At 46.2% G+C, this 17,345-nt stretch overlaps 1 protein-coding gene across 4 annotated transcripts in view; it reads right to left on the reverse strand.

Moving 5' to 3' along the window:
* The window catches only part of HLF (HLF transcription factor, PAR bZIP family member), a 63,966-nt gene extending 55,583 nt beyond the window's left edge, over positions 1-8,383 (reverse strand). Inside the window, exons 1-2 of one of the 4 annotated variants that reach the window (XR_004951485.1) lie at positions 7,815-8,351; positions 5,379-5,711 (exon numbers count right to left, since the gene is read on the reverse strand). Coding sequence is in view for 3 of the 4 variants with exons in the window: in XM_016154783.2 (XP_016010269.1) it covers positions 5,379-5,711; positions 7,815-7,920 (439 nt within the window). In the remaining variant the exon portion in view is untranslated. Of the gene's footprint in view, positions 1-5,378; positions 5,712-7,119; positions 7,249-7,814 lie in introns of those variants that run through there. The other 3 variants (XM_016154783.2, XM_016154779.2, XM_036223397.1) reach the window with 3 other exon arrangements.
* Between the last annotated feature and the right edge of the window lie 8,962 nt (positions 8,384-17,345).

Raw genomic sequence — 17,345 nt, forward strand, 5'->3', positions numbered from 1 at the left:
TTTCTACATTAGGATGTTATCGAGGCTTTTTTCTTCCTGCTTCCCCCACCTCTTTCCTTCTCCTCTACCTACTTCTGTCTTTATATTGCTTTTTTTCTAGTCTGGTAAGCACAATGCTGAACTGAAAAGACTCTGCCAAGACCCTTGGCAGGAGTTGGCCTGCAGGAATCCTGCCCACGGCACTGTCCAGAGGACAGGGCCTCTGGGCTGACTGTGGGGTCTGGCTGCAGCGCCGGAGACAGCAGCTTTCCCTGGGATATGAACTGCCATGCAGGGCTCAGCGTTCTCAGGCCAGGGTCAGGGCTACGATTTTTTGCTGGCACTTGCTGTGGTTCACCTGGGAAGAGAAGCGAGGGGGGGCGGGGGCGGGGGCCGCGGTGGCGGAAGCAAGCCGGCACACCTCCCAGAACTGGGCGAGCTCCACAGGGCACAGCCACGTGCCTGAAGCACACGGTCACGCAGGCAGCCAGCCAGGGTTGCCGGGGCTCGCACGAGAGCTGGGCTGGAGGGGGGGCTGGGCACCCAGCGAGCAGTGCGAGTGGCTGTCTCCGACACTGGCAGAACAGGAGGCGCAAACCCAGAAACAATGCTGCGGGGTTAACATTGGGGAAGAGCCTTGTCCTAACCCAGAAGGAAGGAGCAAAGTCAGGTAGGCTACAGAGAATAAGGACTGGGAATGCTGGGAAGAAAATGCATGTCCTATTTTTGAAGAAGGAAAGGGACTGGATGAAATAAATCCCAAATGAAGAACAGGGGTCAGGAACAGAGTCATCTTTTCCCTACTCCCATGCCACTGGCATCATAGCAGTTTCAGGCACTAAGTATTCATGTGCCCCGCAATGTGCCGTCCTGTGTCACGTGTTATCTTATTTAACCCTGCTAAAACCCCATGGCAGAGAGAATATTTATAGCCTCCATTCTACTGATGAGTAGACAAAGCCAGCCAATGTGGGTCCAGGAAGCGAACTGTGGGTCTAGGGCATATGCTCTTAACCACCAAGTTGCCTTGCTTCCCATACCAATCCCAAGGCTGTTGTTCTCTGCAGGGCGTGGTGGTGAAGATAAACTCTTACAAGAAATAGAAAAAAGTCTACCTGCCTCTGAAACAAAGCTGACTCTCTCCCCCTTCATGATCTCCTTGATCCTGATGCTTTTCCAAAATGCTTGAGGCACGGCGCATAGTAGCTATCAATCACGGCGCTCTCAACCGGCAGACATGTCAATATACTGGATGGGAAAATATATGAACTGCCTGTCCTGAAGGGGAGGGAGAAGCTGAAGCTTCACCTCAGGAGGCTGGGAAAGGCAAAAGAATGCTGGTGTCTCAGCAGGACCTGCCATAACGCCAGAACCGCGAGCACAGGCCTCCCCTCCGTCAGCACTCAGATGACACGGCCAGCATCTTCCTTCCACACCAAAACCTTACCACGAGGGCAGGTCAGCAGAAACGAAAGACCGATTCCCTCTCGCAAAGGCACTCAGGGTTCTCCCCCAGCTCTCTGCTCTCCTTGTGCCACCCACTGATGCGCTCCTGTTCCCACACACCGCCACACGGAAGGCTTTCGCTCCACTCTGTAACCAGCCTTCATCCTAACCCGGCCTCTGTGCTCAGACCTGGAGAGAGAGCCTTCTCAATTCTCAGCTGAATATGGGTCTAACAGTGCTAGGACACCCCCAAGCTACTCAAAGAAAAACCACCAGAGGAAACGTTTTCAACTCTGGCTTTACAAGCATGTGATTTAAAAATAAGTCTGCCTTTGTCTGCTATAGATGACTTTCCCTAAAGGGACTGCTGTCCTTAAAGCAATTGCTCAATTCTCAGGGCAAACAGATCCTTATTTTTCCAGCACCCAGTCCGTCCTTCCAGGAGAGCGCTCCCAAGTACCACCTCTGAAAGCATCTGAAATGCAAGCACTGAAGCGGTCAGGATGACTCCTGCACCTCTGCATCCAGGACGCTGCCCCTCAGGTGTCTAAGCGGCCCAACCAAGCAGGTGGCTGTAGCATCCAGGAAGAACTATCCCTCTTCTCTCTTCACTGAGATGTCAGCCCAGAAAGCTGAGTAAATCACCCCATCGCCACAGGAGGTTTCAAAGGATCCCTGGGTTATTTTATCAAGGAAAGCATATTTCTTCAGACAGAGGAGTAAGGACGGGTGCACAAAATAGAAAAGGGGGTTTGGGGCATTGATGGTAAACAGTATGAGAATTCACAAGGATGCTCACCTTATCATACCAAGACATGTTTTGGGCAGACCTAGAAATGCATAATGTGTCACCTTGTGGCTTTGTGTCCTTTCAACCAGACAGGTAGCACTACTTACACAATGCTACTTAAACATAATCTGAAAGATGCAAATAGCAGAAAATAAATGTTTAATAAAACTATCTGATTAATCTGATAATTTTCAGTTTTTAGCAACTGAAAATGTAGAACTATGCCCTTATTAACATCATATTTCTTTTTGACAACCTAATGTCTCCTGATAATCTCGAACATTCTGCCATAGAGCATTACAAGAGGTAAAAAGCATCTATGTGTGTGACAGGATCCTGAATTAAGCCCAGTATTTTGCTGTCCAATTCGAAAGTTTACATTAGTAGTTCTCAATAGGGATGATTTTGCCCCCAGGGGACATGGGGCAGTGACTGGACTCATTTTCACTTGTCACAGCTAAGCTATGTGTGTGTGTGTGTGTGTGTGTGTGTGTGTGTGTGTGTGTGTGTGTGTGTGTGTTAATGCTGTTAAACTTCTAAATGCACAGAACAGTCCCCACAACAAAGATTTACCTGAAATATCAATACTGCCAAGGTTGTGAAATCCTGATCTAGACTGAAACTACACAATTCCCAGAATGCCCGAGGCTACATTTGTGCCCTTCCCTTCTGAGGACTTGTTTTCCTCAAGATTAACTTGGTATTTCTATTTTGTTCACCGCTGTGATTACACAGAACAATCAGATTTGCTTGTGATAGACCATCCCATCAAGTCCACATCCCCTAGAATTTTATTTCATATTATAATCTTTATAATGACCAACATTGTATAAACAGCAGAGGATTGTTTTATCTACATTTGGTATGTAAAGAAGAGCTTTCACCATCTTCCTTTTTTTGTTAGGAGTATCTTTGAGTTTTCAAGTCAAAGAAGAATATTTTGAAGTGTGTGTCCATTATCAAAAAAAGACATTCAAATAGTTTATTTCTATTTTTTCTTTTCTTTTTATCTTCTTTATGTCTAGATCCCAGTGTCCCCTTTGATCCTAGTGCCTTTCTTTCCTCCACAACTAACAAATGACATCTACTGAAACTCAGGAGTCCTTTGCTGTGGATTGCAAATATGATTGAGGCATCTCAAGTTACTGAGAGTCACTGATGAATACTGATTTTAATGAGCTCTGATAAATGACTTTTAAGGAAACCTCAGATGCCCAAACCTTGAGAGTTGATTCTCAATAGGAACTGAGGTGTGGGGGACCCGATATGTGCATGCCTCCTGGGACAAAATACATTATTTCTAACGTGGTATAGTATGTATTTGGCAGAGGATCGAGAAATACCTGTCAATTGGTCGTGTTAGGGTTACAACACTCCAACCCAATAACTATTGGTCCCAATCTCCTGATAGTTGTCTTAAGAAGTTATATACTGTACCTAATGACTTTAAGAAGGTATTTCAGAAGAGAGGGAGTGAAATAAATGACGAAAGTTGACAAAAATATAAAAATAATCATAACTGTTCTCATTAATAAAATAGTGTTAGTCATTTGACCCTTTATACATATTATCTCTAGTTTTCACAATAACCCAATCAAATAGAAGTTATACCATTCTACACAAAGGGAAACTGAGGCTCCAGGAGGTTGTCACTTTATAAAGTCACACAGCTACCAAGTGGTAGGTCTCATTCTGCAGGGCAGAACGACTGAGGCATAACTGTGCCTTCTCACTGGGTCTCTGTCCCCTTCTCCCTGGTTATTTTCCACTTCGAATGTTATTTACTTTGCTGGTTGTCTGTTCCTGGGCAGAAATTGAAGACAACGGCACTATATGTTCTAAGTAACAGGCGCTTAGGTTTACATAAAAGAGTGTTTCCCCAAGCTTGTGCAGCCTCCTGGGGTGGTCAGAGGTTAAGACTTCATTCTATTCCAGCCAGTAGACCTGAGTTATAGTTCAAAGTAGGTTTTAGAGAAGAGGCCAGCAAAGAGAGATTTGCATGAGAGAACTTCAACTCCAATATTAATACATCGAGGCAGGGGTAACCCGCTTCCTCCTTTGCATCAGCTCCTTCCATTTTAATCTTGCTCTGTGTGTCAGAAATTCTACACGAGCGGAGGACACGGAGTTCAGAAATGATCTCTGGCACAAGTCTCCCATTGTCCTGCTTTCTGTCTTCCCCTGCAGCTACAGGCCTCAGGTCTGCGACCTTCCCGACAATTTACCTGTGAATCTTTGTTCCTGGTTACCTGGGCACATAAAATGGCCTTTCTTCCTGTTCATTTTGTACTGTACTACAGGGTGCTAAAGGGATGAAGCCAGAGCCGCCTCAACTTGTGTGTACATCTGAGCATGTAGCTGTGAGTTTTGAAGTACTGGTCATTTTGGGTGATGTTTTTCTGTACTATTTCAACACCATTTACAGCTGACCTGCGACCTTGAAGGCTTTGATAAAAATGGATTAAGTGTGATGGACAGATGAAAGTGAAAAAAAAAAGAAAAGAAAAGAAATGTAAGAATAATTTGGTGTGTAGGATTACTGAAGAGAGAGATACGGGGTCTGGTGCTGAAAAAGGCTAAACTATGCTTAATATGAGAGCTGCTTTTATACTCAGTTTCTCAATCAGAGACAACACAAGACGAAAAGAAGAAAAAAAGTATCTGCCCCACACCCCTAACTTTCTTTTTTCCTTCTTTTAGGCCAGAGGAGAATGAATGTAGGTAAACCACCGCCACTTACAGAGTCTACCCAAAACATTCAGCACGATCCTATGATCTGTGTATTTGGAGAATGTGGAAAAGAGGCAGGAGATGAGATGGATGCCTGAATTATCCGACTCGTTTACTGTACTTTGGTATTCCTTAAACTGAAGTCCTTGAATCAGCTTTCAGGTGGCTGGTTAAAAATGCATATTTCTGGGCCCTTGCCCCAGACCTGAAAAATCAGACTTTCTAGGGTAGGGCCATAGAATCTGCATTTAGCTGACTCTCCAGGTGATACTGATGCTCACTGAAGTGAGACAACCACTGCTCTGGGTGAAACACAAGACTCCTCTTTTACAGTGAGCTAAAGTCCCCCGATTAAGACCTTTATGCCACCTCCACCCTGGCCTTCCATTTCGCCCTCCTCCCCATCTGGAGGGAGAGGGTTCCGAGAGTTTACCTGGTCTGATGGGGCTCTGCATACAGTTCGGGGACGGGATGCCAGGGTGAATGGGTGCAGAGGCCCGATTGCTGAGGTCCATGACGGAGGGCGCAGCTGAGGAAGCTGGCTGCAGCCCGGGAGGGTGAGGGCTGTGGTCATGCTGAGGGCTAGGGGGGATGCCATTTTCTGACAAAAACTCCTCCAGGTCCATGTATTCCAACTGGAAAGTATCTCCATCATAAGGAAGAGTTTTGTCCCATAGCGTGGGTCCCAAGAATGCCGACTGGGGGACTGCCGGGCTATTACTCTCATCATCCAGCTTCTTTTCCTTGTCTTTGTCTTTATTAAATGCTGCAGGAAAAGAGGAAAAGTTGGACTTTAAAAAATAGAAAGTGTCACTTTTTTGCCATTCCTCCTGGCCGCTGCTACAAAACTACTTGTCACAAATGCCAGGGTTCTTCTCCGGCTGCTGGCTCTTGTGGATCTAGAGTTAAAAGTTCAGGCAGGACATGGATCTCTGCCTGTTTTTTAACATCTTCCTATTTACTTTGGAAAGCAAGCACTAGTCCTTGGGACAGGGCTATAGACCAATCTAGAGTATAAACAAGAGAGCACAGAATTCAGGGCATTATTTGAGGAGACAAATAATTTAATCTACACTGGGAAAATAACACCTGCAATTACATTCAATTGCTGTGATTTTTAAGAAAATAGGCAAAAACCAGGCATGATTTGGCATCCAGGAAGTTCATTACAGTAACAATATTAAGTCATTCAGACTTGGAAAGCCAGTGAGTTGGTGATTCTAATTTTAGCAAAGTAGGAACTCTTCAATCTTCTTTGAAACCATGTATTGAGCATCTACTATATTTCTAGTTCTTTCCATACATTATCTCCAAAAATCTCATCATCGACCTACAAATAGCAATTAGCTCCATTTACAGTGAAGAAATGGAGGCTCTGTGCTTTGAAGGACTTTGTCTCCTGTTGGTAAAGAAAACAATTTCCTGAGCCCACATGTGTTTGCTTCTAAAGCCCCTGCACTACACTGTATTTTGCAAAAGTTTCTTTTTTAATACAAACTGTTATCTTCCTCCCCTTCCCCCAATCCGATTCAAAAGAATTACACAACATATGTAACCTGTCAAAAGCATAGCTAATGGAAAAGGCGGTTAGTCTACATACCTATGAAGAATGTACGCAGCTATTTTTACCTGCAAGTATTGCTCAGCCAATGAGGTCTTTAACCGGCGCTCACAATTTTGCCAGTCTAGTACTCAGGCGCCAGCGCAATCTGGGATTAAGGAATTTGGTTTCTGAGTTTCTTCCTCAGAGAATCGCAGCCTCCACTGCCATCCATTCTAATCCTCTACAGTCTCATCTCCTAGGAATCTGACTTAAAACACCCACAGATGCAAAAGACTGCAGGCAGCACCTTCCTTCCAAGTGCTACTCCTTAAAGGAGAATTAAAAGGGAAACTGCGCTCTGCAGATTAAGAACCAAACCCCTCAACTCTTGCAATGCAACAGGTTGTCCCCCTGCTAAGAAAGAAGATAGGAGTACTCCCGAGCTATTTGTAGCCAAATGAGCTTCCAAGACTTTACACCATGAACTGCACGGTCCGGATTTGCTGTGATACAGAAATCACAAAACCCCAAATGACATCCCTGGAGGCACCAGCTAGATCCTGCGCCTCCTCGCACGACCCCCTCCTGTCCTGCTCCAGCCAAGGTTGTCTCGGGAAGGTTTGGGACTTACCAAGAAAAGGCTCAAGCCAGAGGAGGCTCCTGTGCGGGTTACACGTGAGCCTGCTCCTTTCTCCCCTCCCACCAGGAAAGCGCACGGGGAAAGTGTCAGCGCTGGAGGCGTGCACGGCTTCCCGCCGAGAGACCACTCCCTCCACCCCGCCGGCCTCAGCCCTCACCCCCTTTTCTGAATTATCCTGCACTGGAGAACACGCGTCTCCGCTCACACCTCGTGAGTTCCAAATACTAATCAATAACAGAAACAACAGTACGCTCCCAATACCCAGCCTGGGCAGTGAGATCTCCCACAACAGGCCTCCACCCGTAAGGAAGCAAGCTTTCCCGTTTCTCCTTCCAAACCCGCGAAGCTCTGCCCTAGCGCAGGCGGTTTCTCCCGGCGGGCGGATAAGCCTTAATCTAGGAAACGACCTGTCAAGTCACATCTCCCACCTGTGCCGCGGAGCTAGACACCGGGGGGGCTGGGCCGGGTCCCCAGCGTTATTTTAAACCCTGCTCAGAGAGGGCGTCCCCCCTTTTTGAGGAAGAGGAGGGGTGGGGTGATGGGTGAGCTCCTCTATTTCATCAAAGCAGGGCCAGGGTGCCAGGGGGACAGAGAGGAATGCTCCAGCAAGCCAGTGGGGGTGCCCGGCAAAGGAGGGATCCCAAGATCCCTTCCCAGAGCGGGGCGGCCAGGAGGGCAGCGCTCACCGTCTTCGTGATGAAGGGGGAGCTTCAGCGGGTTCTCCAGCAAGGACCTGAGCACGCCGTAGGGAGGCGGGATAAAGGTGGGATTCAGGGGGAGCGGTCGGGACATTTTCTCCGTCGCGATGCACTCAAATTTTTTTCTTTAAAAAAAAAAAAAACGCCCCCAAAATGTTGCTGGGCTTTTTCTTCCGTCCTTTGCCAAAAGTACTCTCTTTCAAGGCGGTGGAGACAAGGGAAGAAAAAAAATCAAATCTTTATAAATATATCTGTGTAAGAAAATAAAAAGCAAAAAACTTTCGGGTTCCCAGTGCAGATGGTCTCCCGAGAGCGCACCAAGTGCCTACAGGCTACTCGGCGACCAGCAGGATGCTCTCACCTGCCTTAAACCCCTCGTTTTGCAAAATGTTCAAAATTGCAAAAAAGAAAGAAAAAATTTGCAGACGGCTGCAGAAGGGCGGAAGACACCGCACTGCTGTGGCCCCGTCCCGCCAGCACCGAGGCCGCGCGCCGTCCCACCCCACCCCCCTCCCCGCGCCGGCCGCCGCTGCTCCCCCGCGCTCCGCGGCCCCGCAGCGCCGGGCTCAGCGCATCCGGCCGCCCATGTGCCGCGGCCCTGACAAGAGTGACGTCAGGGCCCGCACCGCGCGCCGATAGGCGTGCAGGGGGCGGGACAAGGCTCGGTCCCGCCCACCCGCCCCGCCCATTCCGTCCTCCCCGCTGCCGCCTGTTTATCGTCGTCGCGCGCGCAGATTTTTCGGGACCATGCAGAACCGGAGGGCTGCAAAGGGACAGATGCCACATCCCCTGGGCCATCGACCCGAGCTCAGAGTCTCACTCTTTCAAGGTACAAAAAGAAATGAGGACTATATCTCAGTAGTGTTCAACCTGGTAATAACCTGAGGAGTTTGAAAAATCCAGATGCCCAGACTGTATCCCAGATCAATTAAGTCAGACCCCTGACTGACATCCAGGCATCATTAGGTTTTAAAGCTCCCAGATGGTTCCAATGAGCAGCCAAGTTTGAGAACGATGGGTTTAGATCAAATTGAAGGTAAATACTCTTCTAAATATTTCTCCTGGCTCCAGTCAAACTTAGCACCTCCTCTCCAGACCCGCTCCCACAACCACAGGGGGTGGGGGACGGGACGGGGCGGGGCGGGGGGGGGGAGAAAAGAAAAAGAAAGAAAAAGCTACTTGCTGTAAATTCTAATGAGATACAGAAAATAGAGTGGAAAGGGGAGTCCGGGACAAAGCACTACAAACTATTTCCCACACTGTCATGGGGGCGTTGATAGGGACACACAGTTGCCTGAAACTGAATGAGGGCAGGAGTGAGACGCACACACATTAAATGGGATTTTAGGAATGCTTTCTCTCAGAGAGTACAGATGACCTCCCTGGGTCAAGTTACAAGGTCTGCACAGCAATTAAAATAATTTCGTAAAGTATTCCTTAAAGGGGCCTCAGTGTTCATTACCATGGCAGCAGTGGCGCCCTCTGTCAGTTTGGCCCCCCTTCTCCAGCGCGGGTGGAACCCCCTCTCAGCCTTGGGGGTGGGGGGGGGCTATGGCATCCAGGCCTAGAAACCTCCAGGCAAGCAGGTTTTTTCCCTCCCTCCCCACACCTCCTCTCTAGGATTCGGTAGCACAATCTGGGGAACTGCCTCTAAGAAGGAATGGGCACAATTTAAAGAAAATGTTCTTTCAGCGAGACATAAAGACCTCTGTAAAGGCTAAGTCCCTGGAGTGTGATGTGGTGGAGTCTTGGTAGGTTCTACTTCCCTGGAGTCCCCAGGAGGGAAGTGTAAGAGAGAAGGCCCCTGAACGCCAGGACACCAGGAGGGACACATGGGTGCAGGGTGCACCAGGCAGAGTGACTTCTGGCAGGTGCCTTTCCCTCTCTGAGCTGCAGTTTCCTCATAATAGGAGATATGATCAAATGATCTCTACAGTTTTCCCCATGTCAAAATTAAGACAAAAAGGTAAGGAACATTCTAAGTGAGGTGGTGTTATAATATTTCAGATTTCAGCCAGTTCCAAAGAACATCAGATTTTTAGCTGATGCCCCATACATTTATTGAGCATCAACTATATGCCAGGGACTATGCTGGGACTGGGGAGAAAAAGGTGAATAAGATAATTCTGACTCTCGAGAGCATATAGATTAGCATCTGGCATATATGTAAACATTATGATATAGTCTTAAAAGAGCAAAAATGGATAGATAGAAGTGAAATGGGCACTTATATCAGAGGAGGGAGTCCAGGAAAGGTGTCTGAGCTGGGCATGGAGCTAATGGTCTCATAAACTTTCCAAATCCCTCAATTCTATTATATCGTTCTTCACAAAAGAAGGGACTCCCTCTCCACCATCCTTTTGGAGAGGGAGAGGCTATTTCTGCCTTCATTCCCCCACCTACCTGTAAACCCCAAAACCTAATAATGGCTTAAAGCAACAGTAATCTGGACTAGGCTCAGCTGGGATGCTGAGATAGCTGGCCTCCTTTTCTCTAAGTAGGGTCAGGGACTCTCTATCTTCACTTGGCCTCCTTACTTGGTCTCTCCAGCAGAGTAGTCAGAGTTTTTACATGGCAGCTCAGGACTGCCAGGAGCCAGCAGTCCAAGAACCCCCCTCCTCCATGCCCCAATGTGTCATGCTCATCAATACTTTGTTTGCTAATGTTTCACTGGTCAAAGCAAGACACATGGCCAAGCCTTGAGTCAATGTGGGAAGGGACTACACAAGGGCATGGAAGTTAGATGGCATAGTTTATTGAGGGTCACCATAGTAACAGTCTACTACAGTCATTCAGTTATTTTATCATCAAATAGAGGCAAGTAAGATCAGAGACAGGACTTGGACCAAGATCTTCTCACCTTAAGTCCACTATGTCATAGGATGAATATGTATCCATATGGTCACTCATTCAATACTAGATCAAAACAACTTGTGTAAAGCCCCAAATGGGTGCAAAGATAAATCAGACACAGAGAGATCATGTCAGATGGGAGCTTACAGATTAGATGGGGATGCACCATATGTAACTATAATACAATTTTGAAAATGATGTTCTAAGAGAAACATAGAAAAGAGTACCGAAGAGGTTTGGAGGATAAAGAGATTCCTGTAGGGAATGGAGCCAGCAAGGCTCCTTAATCCAGAACATTCCTTAAGGTTGTACATGCAGAAATCAGGGATGGGGACAGGAAAAAGGGAACTCCAGAAGGGAATGACATGGATAAAGACAGGGAGGAAGGAAACTGGCAGACACAATTTGTGAACATGTTTTCATCTCTCTTGGATAAACAAATAGAAGTGGAAATGATGTATCAACAGGTAGATGCATGTTATACTTTATAGGAAACTGCCAGTTTTCTTAAGTAGGTGAATTACCTTACATTTCCAGGGGCAACTGAGAGCTTTGGTTGCTTTGGATTCTCACCAACATTTGGTAGTGTTAATTCAAAAAAATTATTTTTAGCCATTCTAATGGATAGTGACATCTTGTTCTTTTCATTTTAATTTTCCTGATGACAACTGATGTTAAGCGCTTTTTCATGTACTTATTAATCATTTCTATGTCTTCCTTTACAAAGTCTCTCTTTAAGTCCCTTGCCCACTTTAAAATTGGGTTGTTAGTTTTTCTAGTATTCAATTTTAGGAGTTCTTTGTATATTTTAGATACAGGTTCTTTGCAGATATATGTGTCATAATATTTTCTTTCAGTCCGCGGCTTGCCCATTTTCTTAACATTGTCTTTCCAGGCGCAGAAGTTTTTTACTTGATAGAGATCAGTTTATAAATTTGTTTTTCATGGTTATTACTTTCTGTGAACTAAAAAACCGAGTCTTGGAGATATTTTCCTCTAAAACTTTTATAGTTTAAGCTTTCGCATTTAGGTCTCTGACACATTTCAAATTAATTTTTGTGGACAGTGTTGAGGTAATGGTTGAGGTGGTCATTGTTGTCCTCTTCTTCCTCTTTTTTTTATTTTTTTATTTTTTTGTCACGGAGCTATCTGATTGTTCTAGCAGCAATTGTTGAAAAGACTTTCATTTCCCCCTATAATTGCTTTGGTGCATTTATTGAAAATGATTTGATCATATGTTTGTGGGTGACTAAAACCTTTGAAATCATGGGAAAATGGGTGTTTTATCTCCAAGGATAGAATAACACTGTTTCTAAGTTTCCTGGGTTCTAATTCATGTCAAACAACAGAATAAAGTTCATGGCTAAAATAAATGGCTCACTTTCAGTGGCTCATCTGTTCTAAGGCCTTCTACATTAACTTAAGTAAGAGCCTAGAGGCAGAGGCAATGACCAGTTTGCTTTTTATGTATATGAGCAAATAATCAAGTCTACTGAATGCTTTTTATTATACCTATAAATATTTCAGTGCTCCTGTCCTAATGTCTATGTGCTTGAAAAAAATTAAAAGGCCCAAACTAAATCTCCTTGTTGGAAAAACCCAAACAAATATAAGAACATTTGATGAGTCATTGGAAAACCCTTCAACTGTCTCTTCAAGGAAGGAAGGATAGCAGAGGCTCTGGAGGTGCGGAACTGTCCTAAAAATAGGAATGACCATGGAAGAAAGGTTTTTCAGGATCGACTTCTTAAAAGATGCCAACACAGCCCTACTCTGCCCTGAAGTGTTGGCCATCAGCCTTCTGCCCAGCCAGTGGTTTCCACCTGCCCTATCATTTCAGAAGTCTAAATAGGGAGGTTTGGCAAAGAAGTCTTTTTTGTAGCCCAGTGGGGGCAGATGTGAGGCAGCCATCATGGCACCAGCCCTACAGGTCTGCAGATCTTTGCAGTGTAAGCACTGTCTGTGTTTCAGATTCCCAGTGGGTGTGAAACCTTGTTGAGCACACAATACCTGCCACTGTACCCTACCAGGGCTGGGCGCCTGGGGGGGATGGAGGTGAGCACTGCGGTTACGAAGGGCTCTACACGCCAGCGAGCCAAACCTCTAGGTGAACCTGTTTATCTTGTTGCCAGAAAGGGCACTTTATCCGGGGAATTAATTCAGAACTGAAAGGCACCACATGGAAGTTCAGGCGGATACGCCTAACCCAGCTTGTCCCTCTCTCCTTCCTGAAACCTCTAACTCAGCTAAACTATTGTAAAGGAAAATTGTCTTTAATCAGCTTAACTCCTGGAGACCCTCCAGCCTATTTGCTTAGCACAGGAACGTGCAAACCAAAAACAATTAAACATGTGCTGGGATATACTAAGCTATCCTCCAAAGGATGATTCATGTAAAGGACTATGGCCAGGCTTTCCTACCCCTTCTCTGAGTCCTGTGATGTTCTAGTGAATTTCAGTGGGAAAGACTGAGACAGGTAGGCATAAAATGTCACAAGCTAGGCATGTGTGTGTTCAAAAGTCAGAGGCTTTATGTACATGTGATAGGAAGGAAGGCGAAGGAAATTGTGTAGCAGAGAAAGAAAGAGAGGAAGAGTCCATGTGGCACAGGGAGAGAAAAAAAATCAGTGCAGTGTGTTGCAGTAGAATGAGTCCCAGGTTTGGGGCCAGACACACCTCGGTGTTTACTACGACACCCACTAAAATGGTAATAGCACGAAGGAGAAGAAGGCACATTTATTGTGTGCTTAACTATGTTCTGACACAGCACGAAACACTCTTAGTATATTATCTCATGTATTTCTTGCAACAATTACAAGGCATGTAGTATTTTTACCCCCATTTTACAGATGAGGACGGTGAGGACCAGAGAAACCAGTGACTTGCAGTGGCCCTAGGGCTAGCCAATACGTGGAGAAGCTAAGAGTTGAAAACGGCCCTGCTCGACTCCAAAGCTTGTGTTCTTAATCTGCATGCAGTACAAACATGCACCCAATAAACTCATTGGGCTCCAACTGGTTCAAATTCTGCTTCTGTCCTGTGACCATGGATAACCTCTCTGATTTCAATTTTCTTTGACGTGACACATAAACTAATGTCTGTGGTTTCCCTGCTGGCAGAGCCGAGGGGACTAAATGAGATAACGCATCTGGAGGTGCTCCGTAAATTGCGAAGGGCTAAAGGAATAGGAGGGCTGGTCAACGGGGGCGTTTTTGCATTTTTTGGTTTCTCTGCTCCTTTGTAGAGATGCTCCCACTTGTGAGCCTGCATATGTTTATTCAATCCACAACATTAAAGGCTGCTTTCCGCACAAACACACATGTCCTTTTTCCTTCTCGCCTTTCTCCCCCTCTCGCCGGGGCAGCCGCCTTCTCCTGCTCCCAGTCTCCAACAGAAATACAAGTTTGAAGTTCAATGAAAAATCAAAATACAGTAGATTTCAGATAGTCCCTCAGCCAGAGTAGGGAAGGAATGCGTATTTCCTTTATCTTACTAAGGGGTGAGAAATAGAAATTTGTGGGTTAATTATCACTTTAAAATGATTACAAATCTAGTAACTATAGGTGAACTAGAGAAAGTTGAGCTATGGAGACAAGGAATCATCACGACACAGAATCTCGTCTTCAATTTGCTCAGGATCCAGTGTCGATCAGGCTTAGTGAAATCAGCTGACACCCACCACCCCTTTGTAATTTTCAGGCTGCTTGTTAGGCTCTTTTAGGTGCAGAGAAAATGTAAACCCAGATATCCCCGCGTGATGAGAGGTTATTAGGCTAAACAGGAAGAGAGGAAGACCACCAGACAGTGCTAAGAAGATAGATGCTGTCGTGGACCGAGGTTTTTAGGACCAACACATCCTGCAGCCCTGGGAGAGTGGGAGCAACGGCCTCTCGTCTCACGCAGGAATGCAGCACCGACTTCCCTCCATTCACTGCGTCTTCATCCTCAAAGGTTCTGATCCACAGACATCGTCACCATCCTGTGCGGAGTTCTTGCCTTGGGTGGGATTTCACTGGAGTCATCTCATAAGTGATTGGCCGACCTCATGCCTGTAAAAGGGAGTCTCCGTTGGGACACTGGTTACTGGTTCAATTACTAGAGGCCAAGGCCTCCGTTTTAGCTCAGATACGTGGCACAGACCACGTGCAACCAGATTAGCATGGCATGTCTTTCCTTTAAAAAGGAGCTTTGGGCATGCCAGGTGTGTTAAACTTCAAGCAATACTTAAAACTTTTTGTCAGCTGGACAGTGTGTTCCCTGCCCCGTAGGAGTGCTCTCCATGGGAGTTTTCTTGCTGAGCAGGGGAACAGAGTGAGGCAAGTGAGTTGGGTGACCTTAATGACACCGGGCAGTGCCAGCCGGGTACACGCAGGCTCCCTGTGACTTCTTTCCAATCAAGTAACTGTGTAGATGTAGACGTTTACATCACAGGGACTTGGAGCCAGAATGAGAGAAGCAGGAGAAAGGATCTTGCTTGGCCTGAGGTGGTTTTTAGATCTTCTCACTCATGCCGACTGACGGTTTAGGGTGTTACTTTATTCCTGCTCATGTCTCACAAGCATCATATCTGCTGGTCTTTGCACAGTGCTGGAGGCAGCATCCCCGACTCTTCAGGTTCCCCTTTTACTAGCCTCCAAGCACACGATTCCCATCTGTTAATGTATTTTGGGGTGGGAGGTGGGGGTGTGGTCTGGCAGGGAACATTAAGATTGATGAACTTTCAGCAGGTTTGTCTTCTTGAGCTGACACCCTACTCTTCTTTTCCTCAGTGCACAAAACATTGATATTAGGGCTCTTCTGGGCCGACCCCTGTGCAGCACCCTGGAGAGAAGTCCAGGGTGCCCTGGAGTCAGGAGACAGTCACAGAACCAGATACTTATCAGTGCGATATGTATAACTGACAGATAAAAAGGGCGTGTGAACTTGGGAGTGATCAGCTGTCTGAAGGGCTTCGGGAAGTCTTCACAGAGGGAGGCTTTGCAGATAGAGCAGGAGTAGATCAGGGAGGCGGGGAGTGGGAGACAGACGCCAGGGACAGGGCACTCGGGCAGAGAATAGCGCAGGTGGAACGACAGGCTGTTCGGTTTTCTGGGATGCAAAGTTTATCGGAGGCAGAGTGATACTGATGATCGTCACAATAACAATGACCATTTGCGGAGCTCTGACTGGGCCAGGCCCTGTGCAAGACACCTGGCCCGCATCATCCAAGTCCGTCTTCACGACAGCCCTAGGAGACAGGTGTTAATACTTCTTATTTGTGAAAACTCTTGGCTGTGTCATAAAGCAGTCACGTGGCCTCGGGCGAATGAGGAGAGTTTTGAAAGCCTTCTCATTGCCTTTTCACTGTCCCTGGCTTCGGTCTTTGTGTTGTCTTCATTCTCTCTCTGCGAACTGGCCGCTTCCGCACACTGGGGCATGCGACTTCCAGTAAGTAGTTCAGGAGTTTCATATCTTTGATTTTCCTCCACCAGAGAGGCACTAACACTTGCTCAGTTTTCCTTTTAAAAAATCCTTGAGAAGGGCTCAGATGGCCTACCTTAGGTCAGCTGCCCATTCTTTTGATTAATTACCAATGGCCTAAAGATGGTAAGAATGTCACCACCTGAACTGCAACCAAATGGTTGGAGTAAAAGGAAGAGGAATTCCTAAGAGGTGGGACTCCTTGGCAGGAAAAAAAAAAAAAAATCACATGTGCCCACTGCATTCTTCATTTTATAGATGAGGATATTCAAACTTTGAGAGGATGAGTAACATGTTGAGGTCACACAGCTCATAAAGTAGCAGAAACTGGAATCCGGTCTAAGTCTCTTTTAGTGGTTCTCAAGCAGGAAGAATTTGTAACTCCCCCCCATCCCTCCCCACCCGCCCAGGGAAATCTGATAATGTCTGGAGATATTTCTGCTTGGCACAACCAGGTGTTAGAGGGGGACTGAGGGGAGGCTGCTTCTGGTGGGTAGAGGCCGGGGATGCTACAATGCATAGGAGAGCCCCCACAAGGAATTTTCTGGCTCAAAAATGCCTGGTCTATCTGAATATCGAACCACCACTGCCCTACACTGCTGCCCTCTCTTCAGGGCCTTGACTGGCCTTTTGCAGATCCCAGGGCTCCTCCCCACACATTTACAAAGTATTGGGTTATTTCAACCTCGTTCTTTATGTTTAGACTCTTACAGTTTCCCTGTCAGAGAGTAGCTACCTTGTTTCCAAGTGCTGGGTTTAACTTTCACTAACTACATATAAATGTTAACTAAATGCAAAACAATATTCAAATTGAACTCAAATCCTTTTGAGTTTAAGTGTTTTATCAAAACTAAAGCTCCTGGTTTAATAAAATGCTTTTAATATATGAGGATTATATCCTATATCCACGAAGAACTGTTTTTCCATGAGGAGAGATGGATTTGCAATGAGATAACCGTATTCTTTCACTTCTCCCCTTAGTTATTTTGGCCAAGGATAATAGTACTATCTGTGGCCATGGAAAGGTTCTTCAGGGACAGAGTTGGTGAATTTACTTGTGTTGTGTTCTTTTAGGTGATGGTGAGTCAGGTATGTCCACAAGAGGAGATGAAGGAGAGGCTCAGAAAAACAAATCTATAATATTATACCCACAGGTCCTGGAGACAGGATGGATGCATGCCACACAGGGCCACGTGGGGAAGCACCG

Source organism: Rousettus aegyptiacus, unplaced genomic scaffold (assembly GCF_014176215.1).
Source record: "Rousettus aegyptiacus isolate mRouAeg1 unplaced genomic scaffold, mRouAeg1.p scaffold_m13_p_6, whole genome shotgun sequence".
NCBI classification, from domain to species: domain Eukaryota; kingdom Metazoa; phylum Chordata; class Mammalia; order Chiroptera; family Pteropodidae; genus Rousettus; species Rousettus aegyptiacus.